At 40.6% G+C, this 22,841-nt stretch overlaps 1 protein-coding gene across 3 annotated transcripts in view; it reads left to right on the top strand.

Annotated features, from left to right (window-relative positions):
- SEMA3C (semaphorin 3C) overlaps positions 1-22,841 on the top strand; it is a 171,148-nt gene that overhangs the window by 40,625 nt on the left and 107,682 nt on the right. Inside the window, exon 1 of one of the 3 annotated variants that reach the window (XM_089524626.1) lies at positions 7,836-7,897. The exons of the other annotated variants lie outside the window; for them this stretch is intronic. Within the exon in view, the coding sequence (XP_089380752.1) occupies positions 7,858-7,897 (40 nt within the window). The 5' untranslated portion in view covers positions 7,836-7,857. Of the gene's footprint in view, positions 1-7,835; positions 7,898-22,841 lie in introns of those variants that run through there. 3 annotated transcript variants of the gene reach the window in all.

Genomic DNA, 22,841 nt, shown 5'->3' with positions numbered 1-22,841 from the left:
TGAATAACAGAAATATAATTTTTTGGGAAATGTTATGGGGCCTCTTAAAATTAAGACAGTTTACGGTTTCAGCATATTTTGATCCAGCCATACCTGGCTCAAACAAATTGATTATCTGATTACATTTCTCCTAAGTTCTACTTCTTTAGACTGCAGAAGGAAGAACTATCAGATGGAATGATCCTCCATATAAAAACCAATGTCCTTCATGTGCAGCCCTACATGTCAGGAACAGAATTATCTACAGTATGACTTCTTATAATGTGATTTCTTAGTACACAAGTTTCAGTTATACATGTGTAGAAAAAATATGTTCACTTTAGGCATTTTCTAGGTTCTCCAGCATGATTCCATGGTATGCTTCCACCAAATGTTGTCCATAGAACTGTGCTGAAGGACCTAGAGATTCTTAGAGAGAAGACCTCACTAAGCCTTTCTTGGTTCTCCAGCATAACTGGAGCCTCCAGTGGAAGCATGTCTTGGAATCATGCTGGAGGAGCTAGAAGATGACTAGAGAGCATACTGTGTCATTCATTCCAGGTTTGTTTTTAGAAAAAGCATTGCAGATTATATACAAAAATTGTTTTGTATGAAGGGTTCTGGAATGGACCCCTCGCATAATATGGGGTCCTACTGCTTACAAAGATTTTACTTTGTTTTATTAACTCCAGGGAGAAAGCACCAAACTCCAGGGCCCTTTTACACTACACAGCTATAGGGCTTTGTTGTTTGTTTGTTTTTATTTGTTGGATTTCCATCCTGCCTTTCCCCAAAAATGGGATTCAAAGCAGTTGTTGTGGGTCTTCAAAATGTGTGACTGACTTATTGCAATCCTAAGGTGAACCTCTCATGGTGTTTTCTTGGCGGAATGTGTTCAGAAGGGCTTTGTCTTTGCCTGAGGCTGAGAGAGTGTGATGTGCTCAAGGTCACCCAGGGAATTTCCATGGCTAAATGAGGATTCAAACCTGCTCTGCAAAGCTGTTATCCAACTCTCAAAGCACTATACCATGCTGGGTCTCATTATATGGAATCACAGAAATATGATGCCATGTCCATATGTATGTATATCACTATTTGTTTTGGTGTTTTTCTACTAGAAATGGGTGGAGGATGTATATTGAAGCTTTGTAGCTCAGCTCTGGTCGTCTGGAGAAGAAGTAGTGGCACCTGAATTGTTCTGCACCTTAGTTCCTCTATCACTTGTTGGAAAGGTGCAACTAGGAAAGGTTGTACTGGCAACCTTGGGTTGCCACTGAATATGCACAGGTGGAGAAGTGCACATACATATCTTTCTGAGTACTACAGGAGAGGGAGGGGGGAAATTAGTAGAATCATGTGATGCAGATGCCCTGCTATTACATAGAAACATGTGGCAACCAATGAAAGCATCTGTTATATGCGAAGTCGAAGGCTTTCATAGCTGGCATCCATAGTTTTTTGTGGGTTTTTCAGGCTATGTGGCCATATTCTAGAAGAGTTTATTCCTGACATTTCACCAGCATCTGTGGCTGGCATCTTCAGAGAATGCTTGCCTGGCACCCACAAAAAACTGTTATATGGTCAACCGCTGCATTAGGAGTAGTGCAAAGACATATGGCCTTCTCAGTAGCGGCCCCACAAATTTGGAACAGTCTTCCCAAGGAGCTCCACCTTATCACCCCCCTGGAAACATTTAAAAAGAGGCGTAAAACCTTCCTCTTCTGTCAAGCCTTCCCCTCTGGAAAATGAAGTTGTGTATTTTGATCCCATCGACTCTCTGCCTCACCCTATTGAATGACTGTTTTAGATTTGTATAGTGTATACTGTGTTACTGGTTTTTTTCTATTTTTACGATGTGTTTGTAACTGGTTTTAATTCTGTGTAAACCGCTTTGAGCTTTTGGAAAAGCGGTATATAAATAAAATTTATTATTATTATTATTATTATTATTATTATTATTATTATTATTATTATGATGCACAGATGCCTCATCATTACTGGTCAGCCAGTGCTCATTGTTTCTATATGAAAAACCACCCAATTTGGTTGCATCAGTGGCCTGGTAGGTCCCATACTACCTCCATCCTACATACACAGTGACTGACTGGATATGGATGAAGTTCAAGAATGGTAAAGGAGCTCAGACAGGATCTTCCTGGCAATTTCGCTCTTTAGAAAGAGATTTGTGAAAGCAAATGTGAAGAGGCCTACATTGCTTTTGCCATTTCATTATTAATATTCATTTGAACCTAACATTTATATTTTTATAGATTTCAAGGAATTGCTGCCCTTGGTAGAAAAATTAGTAAAAGTGAAAGGAAGCCCCTGTTAAGAATCAAAACCAATCTGATGTTCCCTTTGGACAGAATTCCAAAGCTAAGCAGAGCCAGCTAAGTATTTCTGACCACTGGTCTTTGGAAACTGACTTTCACTACCAACTAAGGAGAGAGAAAAAGGAGAGAGCAAAAAGCTTGAATGAGGTCACTGGCTCTTATGACTGTGCAGTGAGTATTAGGAGGTTCACTGTGACACTTGGGCATGTACAGCACGTTCCTATAAGGATTAGCTTGCCAGGTGTCCCATATTATGAGCGATGTCTCTTATTTGAGGGTTGGAAAGCTTTTCCTTTTGTATAAACTGAAGAAAATGTAACATGTCCTATTGAGACATAGTTTGATCCTACATGATGCCCAATAATTTATTGGACAAAATGACAGCTTAGGTCAAAGCTATCAGATAGACTATATCTCACCATATGAGCCTGCCTGGATCTGGAGAGCTGCAAGAGAGGAACTTTTTTTCTGTTCCATGCCATCACCTTCACATACTCAATTGATGAATAGACAAAATAGGGCCTTCTCAGTAGCTGCCTCTAGACGGTGAAACCTTTCCTAGGGAGGGCAGAATAGCATTCTCTTTGATAACTTTCAGTCAGCAAACAAAGACTTTGTTATTCCATCAGGCTTTTAGAACTGAAGATTTTTAAAGAGAGGGCTTTGAGTATCTTGCTTCCTTATTTCTGATTATTTCACTTCCCACTTCAATAAGATATTGGTGATGATGGTTTTGGAAAATGACATGAATAGATGTGTGTGGCATAGATAAATATGCAGCTCTATACAAGGGATCATTAAGACATGAATGATAAATAAAAGTGTCCATAGCACCATGCCTTAATACAATCTGCAACCTGACTTGGAACAATATGCATAGTTCATAATACCTAAAAAGTGAATTATAAAATAGAAAAGTTTAAAAAAGGATAGACAAAATGATAAAGAGGGCAAAGACTTCCCTAATCTCTCTCTCCCCACCAAGAAAGAAAGAAAGAAAAGATCACGACATTTGAGTCTCCTTAGGTTATAAAAAAAGGAAGCAAGAAGGGACACACCAGTGGTACATAAAATTATACATGGGGGGGGGGGGAAGAGTTTATTTCCTTCGTTTGTAATTCTAGAACCTGAGATCATACAATTAAGCTGAATGGTGGGGGATTTGGGACACACAAAGGGGATATTTTTCACTCAGTGTGTAATTAAACCCTTGGAATTTGTTGTCACAAAATGTGGTGACAGCCACAAACTTAGATAGCTTTAAAAGAGGATTAGATAAATTCATGAAGGATAATGCTATTAATTGCTAGCTGTCTCCTGGCCACATGCTGTTTTCAGGGATCAGAGGGAGCATGCCTGTGAATTCCAGTTGCTGGGATGCATTCGTTTGGTTGGGTCCCTTTGAGGCTAGACAGATCAACCCACAATCCAGAAGAAGCACAGCAATGGTTAAACTCCCTATCCAATTTGCTCATGCCAGTATCCCATGTGTTTATGTACTGGCAGTTTGAAAACCGCCACTGCTCTGCCTTGGAAGCTAGCACAGTTTAGCAAAGGTGGTGCATAATTTGGCTTTAATTTGCTCTGAAGACAGGCCTAAAAGTTATAATTCTTCTAAGCTCGATATTCAGTTTTTAAAATCTCCAGTCTAAGGATGTGGTTCTTTGGATGCTACCTGGGTATCAGTCACATATAATTCAATGGACTTCTTTCTGCGTAAATATGTATAAGATTGGGTTGCCAATAGCAAAGAAGAATTATCTGCCCCAACTGTAAAATTGTAAATATGATTAAACAGTCATTCTTTAAACCTAAACCATAGGGATGTGGGGAATGTACATTTTGTGCCCCCTATGTACTTTGCACCCTCAGATGCTCAAGCTCAACATTTGAGTGAAGCCTTTGATTTCTCCCAATGAATGATTTCATTAATAAAGTACCAGCTTCAGTGCAGTAAAAGCAAATCACCAGTTCTTGCCTGTGGATATTCCCACACACTGACATGGAGGAAACAGTCCACAACTTTTATTTATTATGGCGGAGAGAGGTTGACTTGGTCACAGAGAAGGATACCAAGATCAGGTGATCCAACTGTTAGCCAACTGAACCACCACCCTGCCAGCCCAATTCTTGGGGGGGGGGGGGGACTAGGAGTGGCAGTGTGGGGTTCCACATGGGTTTAAGCCATGGTTTGGTTCCTCTGTTACCTAAGACTGAGGTCAGGCCCTATTTGCCTCAACTGTAAACCCATTAACCATTAATATATTGTCATGTCAATTACATACATTGTATCAATGCCTAACTTTTCTCACCAAGGTACACAGACACACACAGACACACACACACAGACACACACACAGGAAATACAGAACATTATTTTGACAGAATAATCTACATGGTGCCATAGTATATCACACACATTTAAATGAAGAGGCTGTCTAAATACTTTTATTAGGCATTTCAAGAAAATGTGCAACACTGTGAGACTGAGTTTGCACCATGAAGGAACAAATCAACTGCGGTTACTAGGCTTGGTTGTGAAGGTTGACACATTGGAATTCTCGAATATCAGAAATGTAGGGATGAAGTGATGTATTTCTTTTTCATGTCACAGACCGGCCCAAAGGGATGGTGTGACACCGTCCCTTAGAGCCCTGGATCGGGGCCACAGCAACTCCATGCTGTGGCCCCGATCTGTTTTTTTTCTGATGCAAAAAGAAGCAGCAAAATGCCACTCCTTTTTGCACCGGCAAAAAGGCACCCTTTTTGCTGCTGCTATGGCTTTTCAGTGCTCTTGCAGCGCTGAGCCACCGAAGCACCAAAAAGCTGCCAGCATGCAAATGACTGGTGGCTTCCTGCCAGCTTGGGGGCATACATTATGCGTACGACACACCCCCAAGCCACCGGGAAGCCAGCATATTTTGCTGGTCTGTTCCGGGTCTTAGACATTTTGAACCCTTTATTGTGTTTTGGTTTTTGCATCTATCTGCATTTTGAAAACAGAAGTTTAACTCAAAATATAGTAATAATTTTTTCCCTTTCTCTGTGTGAGAGAATGTGCATGCATGTGTGATAGTAATATCTAATAATATATATTTTAGGAATGTATCTAGTTTGTAACACTGAGTGAAAGCTCAGCTCTTTTGGGAGAGATATTTCAAATCCAGTAGAGTTCAATTTCCTGAAATTGCACTTGACCCCTAAGAAGTGAACCATCTGAATTGTCAGCATTGTGTCTCATACTACATCTTTTAAAATAACATGCCTGTTTATCTGCACACTTGATCAGCCAAAAGATTTTTCCCCTCAAGCCATTTGCAATTGATGCAAGATATATTTAACTCTAGCAACCACACGTTGCCTTCAGTGAGGGCATTCTCCCTCTCTCCTACATTCCTGCCAATCTGCCTTCCCTTCCTCCTTATCTGTCTGGGCATGAACCAGGAAGGAGTGCCAATTCATCATGACTTATTTACAGTATAGTGCTAGATGATCTGAATAAGAAAGTTTGGCTTGTAAACATTTTGGGGATAGGCCCCTGCCATTTTTGCTTATGGAATTTCTGTAACACAGGGATGGGCAGAAAGTAGATCAGAATCTTTTCTTTGTTTTCTAGTTGATTAGCAGTATGTCAGCAAAATTATGTGACTCAATGATTTAATCATACTGCCAACAAAAATCTCCTTAATGTTGATGAATTCAAGAATGGTTTTGGGAGTGGGAGAACCAGGCGCAAACATGTGTAGGAAGAATGGAGCATTTGCAAGTTCCAGTTCTAGTTCTAGTTGTTGGGTTACTTCAAGTTGACTTGGACTCATAGCAACCTTTTTTGTTGTATGCCTTCAAGTCATTTCTGAATTAAGGTACCCTTAATGTTAACATCTTATGGCAAGATTTGTTCAGAGAGGGTTTGCCTTTGCCCTCCTCTGGCAAAGGGCAGCCACCTCTGGGGTTGAGAGTGTATGCAACTTGCCCAAGGTTACCCAGTGGGTTTCTATGGCTGAATGGGGATTCAAGCCTTTATCTTAAGAGCTATAGTCCAGCACTTGTTATTCTGGTTCTCTATGGAAACCTTATCCAAGAATTTTCTTGCCAAGATTTCTTCAGAGGGAGATTGCTTTTGCAGTCCTTGGAGACCAAGAGAATGTGACTTCCCTAAGAGCCCCCAGTGAGATTTCATGACTGAACAGGGATTCAGACTCTGGTCTCCTAAAGTCCTAGTATGGTATTCCAACCACTAGACAACACTGGATCTGTCCAGTTCTGGCACTAGGGTGACTGCAGGCATACAAGCATCTTGTTCTGCACTTCTGTGTCTTATCTTCTTTCTCCATTTATTAGACCAAAGGGTTCTAGTGAAGAGTGATTTACTGATTAAAATATTTGTATTCCTATCCTATTTCTGAGCATTTGAGGGTGGCATACAATAAAATAATTTTAGAACAGACTAAAACGAGAAGGGTGGTTCAGAAGACTAAGTACACTAAATCTTTTAACACTTAAGACAATTTTAAAACCATTTAAAACAAGTTTAAAATAATTTAAACCGTAACATATGCAAATTTGGATACAATCAATTTGGCCCTGAAGGCTTTAACAATAAAAAACAGATCCCACAAGTCTTAAAATGTTTACCCACCCACGCTGTAAAGCATAGTCTGCACTATATAATATAAGTAACATAAGTACAATAGAAAATCAGTCATATAGATTTGTCCTAGATTCCAGACAAAATGTTAGAGGTGAAAACTATTTAGAATCATTGTCTGAATCGGATGCATTGTGGTTAGAAATTGTGTGTGTTGTATAATGGCCTCTGTAGAAGTACTGTATAAGGACTTCTGCATAACTACAGATCTTTTCCATTTGTGTTTGTTTGTTGGAGTCAGAGTGTATTTCAATTAGGGTCATTATTAGTGGGACTTATGGAAAATTGCCACTGTGATTTGGTTTCAGCATGAGAGAGAGCTCTCAGAAGTATTAATGCTGTATAGGCTGAAAAAGGAGAGGCAGCTCTGACAAGGGACCATCCCAAGGACTGCTCTTGTGATATATCAGTTTGGGACATGCAAGGGAAACTTAGGTGGTGACCTTTTGCCTGGATCTGTCTGAGCGGCCAAGTGATTTGGCAGAGACATGCTTCTGCCTCCCTTAACTCCTTTGGTTTTCTGAGCTCACTGACATTTACGGGTGGCAAGAGAACTGCAAAATGATGCTGGACTGCTGCATTTCAGACACTGTATTATTTTTGGAAGGCCGTGAACTTTATAATGAAAGATGTGCCAAACTTGTTTGGGAAAGTATATGAGCTTCAGGCTTTTACTGTCCTATTTTTTTCTGAAACAAGTTTACCCTGTGTGTGTGTGTATGTGTGTGTGTGTGTTCCTTCAAGTTGCCTGTTGACTTATGATGAGGCCATGGATTTCATGGAGTTTTCTTAAACAAGGAATACTCAGAGGTGGTTTTGCCAGTTCCTTCCTTTGAAATGTAACCTACAGCACCTGGCATTTGTTGGCAGTCTCCCGTCTAAGTACTCCAAGATCAGATGGGATCTGGTGCCTTTTGGGAAGATTTTACTATTTCGGGTAACCAGAATCATTTGATCTCTCTCTCTCTCTCTCTCTCTCTCTCTCTGTGTGTGTGTGTGTGTGTGTGTGATAGCTTGTCAGAATCTGCACTGAACCAAATTGTGGTGAAGGATCTGAGATGATGATTTTCACAACTATTTCCATGTGCCTGTTTTTGGGTAACCCCCCCTCCTCTGGGGGGGGGAGTGTAAAACGGCATAAAAGCATTGTTGGGGTAGATGAGTTTGCAGACTTTGGAATACTTCACACATTATTGTATACTAGCAGAGCTTGACTTCTTTTGATCTACAATTCCTAGAATATCCCAGTCAACGTGGCCAGTGGACAAGCTGGCTGGGATGGCCTTAGAGTTGTAGTGACAGAAAATAAATTTGCCAAGTTCACACACTTGTGTACATCAATGGGTTTGGAAAGAAAATAATCCTTTAATTCACATTATTACATACATGGTTGTGAGCAATAACAGGCTTTCAAAAAGGATCTTTTTAATTCCACAATTGCTTTTAAATGCAGTGTTTTAGTCTATTGACATGGGACTTTAAATAAGTCCTTTCATGTGAACTGGCAATTTATAGCACTAAGACTAAAGAACAAGGAGGCAATATCCCTGCAAGTAAAAACAGGAAGCTGTGCTGTTGGCTGCAGCAGATTCAGAACTACAATGGCTGTACATTACAGAATTTTATTTACTGATCTATCTATCATCTATCTATCTATCTATCTATCTATCTATCTATCTATCATCATCTATCTTGTGTAAATTAGTTAGTAGTAGGGATCTCTTTCATAGGCCTTTTCTGAAGCAGATTTCTTACCTAGCACCTACCCTAGTTTGGAGTCTTTTTTGATAGTGTGTTTCTAAAGCCTCCCCCCCCCCCCCATCAGTTTCAGGAAATCTAGGATCTCAGCCTCTTCTGTATTGCCTTGGGCCAGTAAACTTCCTGCAAGTGTATATGCCCACACCATAGAACTCATAGAGCAGAGAAGGAAAGATCAGGGTGCAGCATCAGCACCTACAGAATGGTTGGTCAGAGTGAATAGAATGGGTTGGTCAATTCTGGATCACATGCTGTGAATCAGACCTATCTTTGCCTAGGCAATATAGCAGATAAGGGAAAATTAGGAAAATCTTGATGTATTTAGTGAATAATTAATCTATTGGTTGATTCTGAATCTCCAGCTTAAATTAATCACTAATTAAGGCCTAATGAAATTGACCCACGTTAAGAGCTATTAGTTAAGTAGCAACCTTTTGTCAGAAACTTTTCAATATAATTGGTTTAAATTAGTCCTGCCACTCCAATAGATCAGTGTCCTTTACCTACTTTGTTTCTGTGTCATTCTAGCCCAAGACTGGTATGTCAAAATGGATCCAAGGACACATAGAAAGTAAAATTTGCTCCATAGGCAATTATCTGTAGGGCTGTTTTTGTAAAAATCAATAAATAATAACAACACCAACCCAACCCATTTTTAGTTTTATTAATGAGCTTCATAAAATGTACATTTGGTGACTTTGGTAAATAGAAAAAAAAATTGACGAGACTAGTAATTTCTTTGTCTCCTTTGGTCAAGTTTCCACTGCTGAGTTGAATAGTCTCTGTTCATAGTTTTTTGTAGGTTTTTTGGGCTATGTTGCAATGTTCTAGAAGAGTTTATTCCTTATGGAATAAACTGGATAGCATCTTCAGAGAATGCTGGCATGGAAGCAAGTTGGGTATATATATACTGTGTGACCCTGGGTAGGGAGGAGTGATTTCCATGTTAATCTGTGTATTGTTCTGTTGTTGATGGCAAGGCCTCAGGATGGGAGGATATGCAAAGAGGATTAATGTCTGCTTAATTAGTGATCATTGTCTGCTGGGAAAACCCCTGACCTTGGATGGTTTCTCATTTGCATTTGCTAAGTCCTGATTTTGCTATTTTTTAGGACTGGTAGCCAAATTTTGTTCATTTTAAGGGTTTCTTCTTTCCTGTTAAAGTTGTCCAGGTGTTTGTGGATTTCAATGGCTTCCCTGTGCATTCTGACCTGATAGTTGTTGGCATGGCCCAGAATTTCAGTGTTTTCAAACAGCATTTTATGCCCAGGATGGTTTATAACTTATTCTGCTACTGCTGACTTTTCTGGCTGACTCAGGCCCGTTACAGACAGACCTGAAAATACGGACTGGGTCCGCATTAGGGTTAGAAAGGGGCGTCACTTCCTGACGCTCCTAACCGTAGTACGGACCCAATCTGTACAAAATGGTGGCGGCCATTCCACATGGCCACCGCCATTATGACGTCACGACTGCGCCACCTCCAAATGAGGTGGCGCGGACATGATGTCTTTGCGCCACGAGAGGGCACCTAGAGCGCCCTTTCCGTGGTGCAAGAAGGAGCTCCAAAATGGATCTCCTTCTGGGGTTTGCATCGCTGGGCGCAGCCTTTACATGGCTGCGCCCAGCAACGTAGAGGAGAAAGGGGCCAAGCGTCCCCTTTCTCCTCCTCCCTGCCGTCGCTGTGTGTCCTTGGGGCTTGAAGCCCCAAGGACACCGCTTTCCAGGTCGCGGGGAAGCAGCCTTTTGCTGCTTCCCCGCGGCCTGCAAAGTGGCGGATCAGGGCCTCGGAGGCTGCCGGTCTGGCAGCTGAGGCCCCGATACAGTGGGGAAAGGGGCGGGTGCAGGCCGCCCCAAATGGGCAGTCTGTAAACCGCCTCAGTCTGCAGTGTTTCTCATGTTCTTTGATTTGTCTTTGAATACTGCATTTGGTAGTCCCTATGTAGACTTGTCCACAGCTGCATGGTATGCGGTAAACTCCTGTGTCTGCGAGAGGATCTTTCTTGCTCATCGCTGAGTTCAGCATTTACTGGATTTTCTTGGTCGGTTTGCAAAACATTTGGAGATTGTGCTTCCTCACCAGTTTCCCTATTCTGTCCATGACTCCTTTGATGTACGGTAAAAATACCTTCCCTTTGGGTAGTTGCTTGTCTTCACTCCTCTGGGTTTTTCTTGGTCTGGCAGCCCTTCTTATGTCTGAGCTGGAATAGTCATTAGCCTGTAGAGCCTGGTCTAGTTGCTTCAATTCATCTTCCAAGAAGTTGGGTTCACAGATCCATTTTGCCCAGTCTTCCAGTGTTTATATTGTGCTTCTTTTTTGTCCTGGGTGATGGTTGGAGTTCTTGTGCAGGTATCTGTCCATGTGTATAGGTTTTCTGTGTACTGTGTGGCCCAAACGTTGGTTCAGTTTGCAGATGACTAGGACATCCAAGAATGGCAGTGTTCCTTCTTTTTCTTTTTCTATTGTGAATTGGATGTTAGGGTGGATGTTGTTCAGATGATTCAGAAACACAGCCAGATCATCTTCTCCATGGATCCAAATAGTAAAAGTGTCATCTACATATCGGAACCATCTTGTGGGCTTTTTTGGTGCCCCCCACCCACCCCAAAAAACATATTCACCACTTAGGAAAATTTACAGATCTAATAAATAAATAGAACTGAATACATAAAGCAAGCAAGTGTGTGTGTCTTTTGTAGCACTTTAACTGACACAGTTTAATTCTGCTAACAGCCATTCATTGGAACAGGGCTTTTCAGAGAGAGAAATGGATGGGATAAGGGGTCATTTTTTTTATAGATAAGGGATGGGGATTTTTGTTGTTGTTTTAAGGTAACCCCTCACCTCTTTTTATGTGTCCTGCAAAAAACAGTTTCATTAATCCCTGGGAAGTCTCATATAAGAATCTTAAAATCTGTCATGTTCCTGTTGGTGCCTGGTAACTTCCATATCAGCTGGTCAGTGAATCTGCTCCAAGTTTTAGTCTGAAATTTAAAGAAACTATCAGATTTGCTGAACTCTATCTCTTGGATAGTTCAGACTAAAGCATGGAACAGATTTCATAGATTTCACCACGTCACTGAAATGGAAGCCATAAGCTGTCTACAAATGTTGGACAGTTTTCCCATTTAAGACAGTTAAGATAGTGATGTCTGTTTCCTCTGACTTGTATATGTGGAACACAGTATCCGGATATCAATCTCATCAGAACTGTTCCATGCATTACAAGAGATTAGTGCCCACCCTAGAGTCAGGGTGGTGTCTGTATGACACTCCACATTTTGCTGGACTGCCTTTTCCAGTATACATCACCATAGACTATACTGATTAGGGCAGTCCAATAACATCTGGAGGGCGGCACAATTCCCATCCCTAGAACATTCTCTAGGATCATTGCAACTTTCATAGGTTCCTTGGCAAAATGTGGATGTGGAAATCATTTCTCAAATAAGGAAAATCTGGCAAGTACTGCTTTGAGACATGATATTTCCTGTAGGGACAGACTGCAGGGAGAGGTCTTGATTTTTTGGCTCCCTTAAACAGATATTTCCCCAAATGCGGGAAACTCAACTGAACACACCCTTCTTGCTATATTTTGCCTTAATTGTTCTATATTTGTTATTATGTGCCTTCAAGTCAACTCCAGTGTACTATCATAGGGTTTTACTGGCAAGATTTATTATTGGCAAGTTTGCTATTGCCTTAGCCTAAGGCTGAGACAGTGGTATGGTTTGCCTAAGAACACCCAGTGGGTTTCCATGGCTGAGCAGGGATTCAGCCCTTTTCTGTTAGAGTCCTAGTCCAACACTCAAACCACTGCATCATGCTGGTTGATTGTTTTATGTTAGATAGCTGTAAATAATGGAATGTATCCAACTCTCTCTGGGAAGTGAGGAGAGACTTTTTATACATAGCAATCTGAATGGGGCCCTAGCCCAGTTTAATTCCTGATATGCTGATTTTCAATGCATAGGGTTTTTATTCTGAGTAAAAGGAAGCATTCACAAATGCATTCCAACAGTGGTGCAGTTCCCATATAATCTGACCACATGGCAGGCTGTTCATCTAGGACAAGCCTTGCTCATGGTATATTTGGAGTTGTGCTTATATTCATTTCATGAAAAGTTGTGTTCTATCTGAAGGCACTCATATTTTTATTTACAGTACCTGTCTTAATTTTATTCTCAGTTGTGCAAGGAATTATGATTATAATCTTTCTGAACTATAAAAGTTTTGTGTAGTGGTAAGAGAGGCTACATGAATTAAAAATTTGGACATTCATAGTTTTAAACATCATTACTGATCTGCCATTCTTTTTAAGTCGTAATATCCTTCACATACACTCAGTCCCACATTGGCAGAGATAGTCTCAGTTAAACCTCTGACCTCCTATGTTTTCAGCAACTTTTAAAATGGCCCAGTTTGTCTGTCTCTGCAGTTTTATTTGTCTTCACCTTACTCAGTTTCTGCAAACTGAGTTCAAAATGCAAAAGTAGTTTACTCTAAATTAACTCAGCTGGGGAAGAAGAAAGGGTGGCCTGGTACAGAATGCAACAAAGTGGCGGCCTGGGGCCAATTTTAGGGCTTAGGATTGCAGAGCAACCGCACGCTCCCAAGCCCTACCGCCTGCTACTGCCACCACCATCATAGCCGCCTCCCATCCACACGGGGGCTGCCACGATGATGCGAGAGTGGCACAGCTTCCAAACGTCGCGGCACCACGCTTGCATCATTGATGCACGACAGCGCACCAAGGGCGCACTCATGGCACCCGCTCTGCGACACAAAAAGAACCCGCTTTCCATGGAGTTCTTGTCAATTTAAATCTACCCATTCTGACAATCATTAAAAAGAAATGTCATGTCAGTAAATCATAGCACCAATAATAAACATTTACTGTTGATGTATTTATTATTCAAAAGCTCCCCCCGTTCATTGGCACTGAATGTGAATTTTTGAAATAGCTTGATATGTTGAGGAGCAAGAATCAAATTATTAACAAGCATTTTATGTCTCAATTAACAATAATTATGAATTGGTATATGCTGTGGTGACACTACTATGGTGATCTGTGGGTTAACTGGTTTGACCTTTCCTCCATTTTATTTCTATAGCAAAAATAGCTTTGTCTGGTTTTGTTTGTTTGTGTTGTTATTTTTTTCCAGAAAGAAGTACTGTAAGGCCAAGAAATCAGTTCTGGTTTGTAGAGCTATACAATAAACCCCTTTAAGCTAACATTTTAGGTTATTCCAAGTGTCCTAAATAAACAATATATTCTTTTCAAAGTTGGGGGGGGGGGGGACAGGGAAACACAAAAATGAAAGTCTTCAAGGTTCACTGCACATATGCAATAACACAGGGCCTAATCAAATGTATACCCATTCACTGCACCTTCAAGGCATCTTTTTCTGTTATTTCATTTTATTTGTATTGACGTTCTGCTTTCTCTTTGAAAAGCTGAGCTTACATAGAGGAGTGAAAGTGAATTTCATGAAATCAGGATTAATTTCATGGAAATTGTTGAGAGGCTGGCAAATTAAGAGAAAAAGTTTGCCCAAATGGAATAAAGGTAACAAACAATGCCCTTTCTCTGATTTAGCTTCAGCATGCCATGCTATAGACAAATAGGACTGATCAAATGGTATCATGAGTCATCATCAGATAGTTCTTCTGACATCAATGACATCTCTGTCTAAGATGTCACTTGGTGCAAGGGATGGGACTTCTTTAGGCGGGGTTAAAAGGGCACATCCCTCACCTCACTGCCATGTGCCACTCTATTCTTGAGTAGAACAGTGCATGGCAAGGAGGGATGTGCTTGGCCAGGTGTCATCCCTCTTCTGGGGTGTCATCCAGTGAACTCAACACCCCCTATTGATAGCACTATTTGCCATCATTCTGATTTGGCTTTATAAAGCTAGCATGTAGTAAAATCCCATTGGTTCATAATGGCACAAAGTTTTCATGATGTTTAAACAACTCCCTGGAATTGGAAGAAGTCTCTGTTTTGTACCTTGCTGCAGATCAACGGCAGAAGATTAGAAGGATATATGTGTTCGAACTAACAACATAAATTCATTTTCAAAAACTTTAGTTAATTAAAATTTCTTTTCTATCCTTAAACAAAACACTGTTTATATCACGATTTCAGTCCAATCCACTGTGTCTCCAGTGCTCAGATACATGCTCAGTGTATACAGAATTTCTCCATTCCCTTTGAAATGGAAAAGTCACTCATTGTGGCTTCCTTTGCACACAACGTTTGTTCAGTCCATTGAAACTAAAGGGACAACCTATAAAGTTGGTCCATTTTGCACACTGAATCTCTTGTAGTCACAAAAAAATTGAGATGCAACAACGCCCTCAATTTTTGTGTTAGTATATTTGCATACATGCTATTTTAAGAACAACCTCTATTTATTATACAAATGCCACAACAGCACCAAGTTGTGATAAGGACACAAAGCCCTCCCTGAAGAGACTCCCTCCTTGAAGAGATTCCCCCAAACCTACTTAATTATCATTTAATTTAACAAAAGAGTGAGAAATATGGAAATCTACACCTGTATTTAGGGCTTTCTCCTTCCTTCATTAACCTCACTATGCTTCCACCAGCACATTTAATCAACAACCATATGCTCAGCAGCCTCGAGGGAAGTGACTCCAGCTTGGAAATCAATATGCCATAAGTAGCTTGGTAGTAATGGATGCTTACAGCAGCAGGTTTCTCTGCTAATAACACAACAGGCAACAGCAGCTCATTTAGATGAAAGGCTCTTGTGGTTTCAATAGGCAAGAAAAAGATGGATGCTCATCAGGATTAATTTGAAGTTGGGTAGCCACCTGGACAGCTTTTGACCAGACTGGCTAGTTTTTGAATGCCTAGGCCTATTTATTTTTAATGATAAGTTCATTTTTAAAAAATGGTAATTTTAACTAGAAGGGTAATTTGTTCTTTGGAAAGCAAGCTATTTGGCATTGTTGCAGATGCTATTATGAAATGCTGAAAGTTCACATTGCCTTTTTCTTTTTCAGTCTGTTCCCTTATGTTGCGGAGAAAGAAGTAATGTTATTCCATATGCTCAGATTTGGGATTGCCCTTGCTGTCGGTGGCCCTAGGAGGTTTTGGGCAATGCAAAGATTCATAGGGCTTTTTTTCTTTTAATGAGAAAGTCATATTTCAGTCATTGAGGACATGCTTTAAATTTACAAGATCTCAGATTCCTTATTGCTAAAGAAGGTTGAATACTGGGGCCCATTCATACTAAACAGTTACAGTGGTATTATTCCACCTTATTTCCCATGGTGCCATTGTGTGGAACCCCGGAGTTTGTAATTTGGTGAGGCATTGGATTCTCTGGCTGAGAATTTTAAGTGCCCCTTCCTACACTGCCAATCCCAGAATTTCATTGGGCAGAACCACAGATGTTAAAGTGGAATATTAGAGCAATAATTGTGTAATGAATGGGTCCCGGGACTCTGAAATTCCATGAACTAAAATTGACTTTGCTTTAGTCAGACTTTGTATTGCATTAATTCAGTGATAACACTTGAAGTGAATGAACCTCAGATACTCACATCATATATCCAGAGTGAAATTAAAAATAAAAAGAATGTATTCTAACATATTTAATTTCATTCTTTAGAAATGTTGTACTTATAACCACGATGCCAGTGTAGGAGAAAGGGTAAGCGTTTTATAAATGAGAGAAAAAAAGCTGTTTGCCTTTGTCATGCACTCACTTCATAGTCTTTTTTAATTCTTTTAAAAGATGAACTGTTTAGCTGTTATTGAGTGTTAAAGAAACATTATATCCCTCTTCATCTTATGATACAACACAAGCTATTATGAGTAGTTGAATTTCTAATCTTGTACAGTGTTTTGGTTACAATAATAAAAGGCAGGAAAAACATTAAAAACATTAGAAAACATCAGCCAGCTTAATAAACCATTGTAAATGGAGATGTAATTATATTCCTAAACAGTAAAGACATGTAGCCTTAAAAATAGTTGATGCTGCTTTTTTTCCCCAGTTAGTAGAACTGAGTCAGTGCTGTAACTCATCAGTAAATGGATGGAGTTAAATTAATTAAAATACTTTCCAAAGATTAAAGTTAGTGTGACTGGTGAGTCTTACTGAAATCATTTTGTTTTTTATGAGCAGGCAAATAGAACCTTCTGGAGACACTCCTAGATCTTGTGACATCTAGTATGAGCGGCCTAGCGCTTGTTTTTAATATATTTCACTGAGCAGGAACTACAATTCCTTGAGTTGCTTAATCATTCCCTGCAACACCCATTGGTAAGAATATTAACAAGGTTTCCCTATATAGTTTTTCTGCACAGCAAATCTTCTAGTTAAGATGTTAATTTTATTTACTTATTTACTTATTCATTCTGCCTTTCTCCAACATGAAATCCAAAACAGTGTTAAGGAGGGGGGCATGTCAACACAACCATTCCCCAGCTTATGGGCCAATTCCTTTTTCGCATTAGGAAGCTGCACATTTTCTCTTAAAACGAGTCTTTTAGATTTTAAATGTATTGACAAATTGCAGTGTACCTTCCCCCACCACCAGCAATTTATTGAAGTAGTATCAGCTATCACATTCTCACACATCTTCAATCAAGCATATTTGCTCTAGGTCCAGACACACAATTATAAATCACTATGACCCGAAACACATGCGCCAAAAGCACTGGCTTTGGGCTGATCCAGGCATGTGGAGTACAGATGACACACATCCCTGGATTGGGCCAAAGCTGAGCCATGGCTGGGCCACTAGCAAAGAGAGCACAAAAAAACCACTCCCTGCTGGCAGCCCATTTGGGATCGCAGTGGTGGGTGGCCTTCGGACCACAATGGTGGTTGGCTTTGGGACTGCAGTGGCAGCCAGCCTCAGGACTGTGGCACCTGGTTGCCACAGTCCCACACTGAATGGGGAGCAATCAGAGCTGGAGCAACCAGCGGCTGCTCCAACTGCTGATCTGCTTGACCCCTTTGTCAAAGGTACTGTCCAAAAATCCAGTTGTTTTGTCAGTGGGCCTTGTGTTACAGTGAAATCCATAGTATAGAAAAAGAAAGGTGACCACATTTCTACAAAGTCATCTTCCTTTATGTTCCGGCTAATTGTAAGTGATGTTAATATTTCTGATGTGGAAGTATACCAAATTTCCTGAAGCCAGAAGCTTAACCTAATGAGAGATGATAAAAAGTTTTCCAAAACTTTTCCATTTCCATCTGGGTATCTCTCATTGGTACACAGAAAAGACTTTTATACAAAAGCTTTGTCTTCATCAAAAATTGGAGAGTGAAACTGTGGTTTGGTTAGACATTAAATTTAGCTATTATCCTCATTGTCCAAGAAACATAGAAACAATGTGTGTTGGTATTGTTGGAGCTCTACGAATATGATCTCTCATTTATTTCTTCCCTTTCATCATTTTTTTTTCTGATGATGTGATTGAAGCTTGGTAAAGCATGAGATTAACATTCCTTTGCTCTTTATACATGGTGTTCATTTCAGATCTTCCTGGGAAGTGAATGTACATCACTTTACACCATATGTGGAGTAGGCTTGATAATTTCTACCTAATTACTTAAAGGAACATGATGCTTTTTCTTGTACAAGATGGAGGTGCGCTTGTAAGTTGAAGCATATCTTGGCTATTGGATCCACCAAGTTTTGTTTTATAGAGAAATTCACAAGGTTTGGCCATTTTGGTAATTTGCAGACCTAAATAAAATGTGTGTCCAGCTGGTAGTTCTGTCCTGTATAGCTCTGGTTTGTCAACTCCTTTGTGATTTGAGGGAACTAAAGATTATCCCAGCAAATGATTTTGATGTAGTTGTGCTAGGCTTCCTTCATGCTGCCCTAGATGTCTGTCCTGTTTGTTTATTCCACACGTCTTTAAACAGTTTGTTTTACAAATTATATTTAGGCCAGCTGTGCTGTATTTGTACTTTCTTACAAAGAACCTGCAGCATCTGGTTTACAAATTTACAGGGCACATCAAAGGCAAGCGAAAGCTTCCTCCGGCAAGAAACAAAAGCTGCTATATTTATTTCTGCAGCACATGTGTTTATAGTTGACATCAAAGAGGTGGGCTACCTTAGATCATGGTTTTCTGCTTTGCTCTCAGTAATACATGTGTATACAGCAACCGTCCAAAACAAAGTGAAATAAATGTGATATTTATTATGACTCATTCTGAGGTAATTTTGAGAAAGTTGGTCAATATAGCCATCATGTACCCAGATATCTTAATTACGTTTAAAAGGCTGAGCGGTTTCCTCAAAACTGTCTCACATTCAGATTTCTTCCTCCTTTTTTATGGTGTTTTCAGCCTTGCCACCGCATGCATTGGACTTCAACAGTAAAACTTGTTCTTAAGAAGATGTTAGGCTGAAGATACAAGCATGGCCTTCAGGGTTACTGTCTGTGTTAGCTTATCGGCATCTGTACCTGTGTGAACAAAGTCCATGAAAAAAAACTGAGTTTGAAATTTGAATTTGCGGTGATCCAACAAAAAGAATGCCTATTCACACATGCACTCATCTAGTGATGAGCAAACATATGAATGTACTCAAATACCTGTTTTTTGAGTTTCTGAGTTGACAATTACAAAAGCAAATCATTGAAGAGAATGTTTTTCTTGGTAGATATTTGAAGGAGGTGTCATATGATGTTGGCTTGTGGAGTAATGATTTGTATTGACATGTAAACACAACTTCATATTTGCATGTGTGCACACACATCTTGAGCATGGAGGCACTTTTTCCAGTGCATACAAGTCCTGGTAGTTTATCATTTTCCACAATGTACATTTTGCCTTCAAGACAGTTCAGATTTTGTTCCAACTGTAATGATTTCGATTTCCTCTGCTGAGGATGCTTGGCCTATATTCATTACTGTCTGTAGTTCCTTTTGGGGTTTTCCATGTTGTCAGACAGTATAGCTGAGCCAGAAATTTTACTGTGTTCAATACTGCCAAAAATATAGGCCATTAAAATGAACACTGCATCTATAATTATTCAGATATATATGGGAAAATTTAAATAATGGAAGTCTAGTTTTCCGGATACAGTGCAAGTTCTTATCTTTTAACCATGTAAGAATTGCTTCCCTATCATCCTGTATTCCAGGGGTGTGGAGAACCTTTGGCCTTCCAGATGTTTTGAACATTTTTCACAGTTGCTTGCTATTTGTCATCTTGGGTGGGACTTGTGGGAGTTCCATGTCAAAACATGCAGAGGGTCAAAGTTTCCCAGTCTCTTCTGCATCCTGTTTCCACCAGTGATCATCTTTATATTTCTTCACATAATTCATAAACTGTTTGAATGCAAAAATACAATATGTATTATTTGTTTGTTCTGTTCTGTTCTATCCTTGTTCCAAGGAGCCTAATTTAGAGTGGCAACATGAGTTCTCCCTCACATTTTAGCCTCACAGTCGTCCTATCCACTGTTGCTCTTGTGCTCAGGGAATCAAATGGGTCTCTCCAACTTCTCCTTTTGACAAAAGTTGCACTGGTAGCAGAGGATGGGGATAGTGCATGATAAATTAGACCAAAAAGGAGGGAGAGAATATTCTGTCAATCTTCAGAGGTTTGGGGGTCAAGTATATTTGCCAAGTTATTCCAAATTTGGATTGAAGTGTAGATTGAATCTCTTTTCCTTTAGTTTGAATCCATTGCTCTGGTGTTAGGATGTAACAATGGCTTAGGCACATATATTAATAAAAGGTTTAATATTATTGATATTCCCATCTGGAGTGGAACCATTGAATGACTGAAATTTACCAAAATAAAGTCCAAAATACTGCAGAAATGATCCATTTTGAAACCGCTTTAACTCCCCTGGCTCAATGCTAGGGAACTGTAGGAACTGTGGTTTTGTGAAACATTTAGCCTCTCTGTCAGAGAGCTATGGTGCCACAATAAACTACAATTCCCAGAATTTCCTAGCACTGAGACAGGGGAGTTGAAGCAGCCTGAAACTGGATTATTTCTGCAGTATGTTTTTGGATCAAACTCACTATTTTTAATAATTGATTCATAGGGTCTACTTTAGTTGGGACTTGGATTCAAGTCAGAATGTCCAAGAAATAAAAGACTCTTGCTTGAAATTTTCATCTGGAAAGTATATGTTCATACTAAAGCAATAAAATCCTCTGAAAATTAATAAGTAGATTGATAGCAGCTGTCTTTCTTTCCTTGTGGACACGATTGTCCCTAAGCGTCCCCTCCTATGAAGTAGAGCCAAACATGCTCACTGGTTCACTAGGGATCTGGTGGTGATGAAATGAGTGGGACGGGTTGGGCAGAGACTAGAGCAACGATGGCAGAAAACTTGAAGTGAGTCTAAGCAGACATGGGCTAAGGCCCATTGTAAGACCTATGGTGGGGCAATGGGTGCAGTGCAGAAATTACAGTTCTCTGCCACCATTGCAGCTGTCCAGCAGAGCTGTTCTGAGTGTTCACTCTGGCCCAAGAAGAAAACAAAGACCACTAGACAGCTCACTGTGAAGAATTTACAAGACCCTTTGCAGACAAAATTGCTTGGATTCACTCTGATTGGGATGTTATAGCTGACACAGGTCCAGTGGATGTAACCTTGGCACCTGCTTGTCCTCTTTTGTTGGATAAATTTTGATCTGTGCAGCCTGATAATATGGACAGGATCCTTGGAGACGTAAGGGCTACTATGTGCATATGGCTCCTTGCCCTTCCTGGCTTCTGAAAGTAGCTAGAGGGGGACAGGTTGAGTGGGTAGGGGTAGTGGTGAATGCTTCACTGCAGAAAGGCAGATTGCCATCCTGCCTAAAAGAGGCTGTGGTGAGGCCATTACTGAAAAAGACCTCCCTGGATCCCCCCATCCTGGATAACTATCGGCCAGTCTCTAATATTCCATTGTTGGGCAAGGTACTGGAGTGAGGGGTGGCTCCTAGTCCTAGGAGTTTCTGGATAAAACAGATTATATAGATCCATTTCAATCTGTCTTCAGATCTGACTATGGGCTGGAGACAGCTTTGGTTGCCTTGGTGAATTACCTCCACAGGGAACTGGACAGGGGGAGTGTGTCCCTTTTGGTCCTGCTAGATCTCTCAGCAGCTTTCAGTACCATTGCACATGGTATCCTCCTGAGCTGCATCTCTGGGATGGGACATAGGGGCATTGTCCTTGGCTGCTGGGCCTGTGGGGTCCCACAGGGTTCTGTTTTGTCCTCTATGTTATTCAACATCTAAATGAAACCACTGGGAGAGGTCATCCAGAATTTTGGGGTGCATGGTCATCAATATGCAGATGACACCCAACTCTGTCTATTCTTTCACTCTGATTCCAAGGAATCTGGCTCTGTACTGGGCCAGTGTCTGCAGTCAGTAATGGACTGTATGAGGACAAACAAATTGAAATCCAAACAAAACAGAGGTGCTCCTGGTCAGTCGCAAGGCAGATCAGGGAATAGGGATATTGCCTGTGGTAGATGGGGTTACAATCCCTCTGAAATCTCAGTCTTGCAGCTTGAGTGTGCTCCTGGATTTCATTCTGAGCCTGGATGCCCAGGTTTCAGCAATGGCCAGGAATGCATTTGCACAGTTAAAACTTTTGCACCCTCTGTACCCATTCTTTGAGACATCTGATCTGGCTGCAGTGAAACATAACTTGATTACAACCCATTTGGACTACTGCAGTGCAGTCTACTTGGGGCTGCCTCTGGACACTGTTTGGAAACTTCAGCATGTGCAAAACGGCACTGCCAGAATGCTGACTGAGGCCAATAATACTGAAACAGCTTCACTGGCTACCCATTCATTTCCGGGCACAATTCAAAGTGCTGGTTATGACTTATAAAGCTCTACACAGCTTAGGTCCAAATTATTTGTGAGACCATACCTCCCTATACAAACCTGCTAGAGCCCTAAGATCTTCCGAGGAAGACTTTCTCTTGGTCTCTCCACCATCACAGGCTCGCCTGGTGAGGACACAAGAGAGAGCCTTTTTGGCGGCTGCTCCTGCCTTCTGGAATGCCCTTTCATAAGAAGCAAGACTGACCCCCTCCTTGCTGGTCTTTCATCAGCAGGCAAAAACAGCTCTGTTCAGGCAGGTATTTAATGTGTA

This window comes from Sceloporus occidentalis, unplaced genomic scaffold, assembly GCF_023333645.1.
Source record: "Sceloporus occidentalis isolate IW3139 unplaced genomic scaffold, rSceOcc1.0.p SCAF_5, whole genome shotgun sequence".
Taxonomy (NCBI): Eukaryota; Metazoa; Chordata; class Lepidosauria; order Squamata; family Phrynosomatidae; genus Sceloporus; species Sceloporus occidentalis.
The sequence above is the reverse complement of the archived record's forward strand: the minus strand, read 5'-3'. Positions and strand labels throughout refer to the sequence as shown.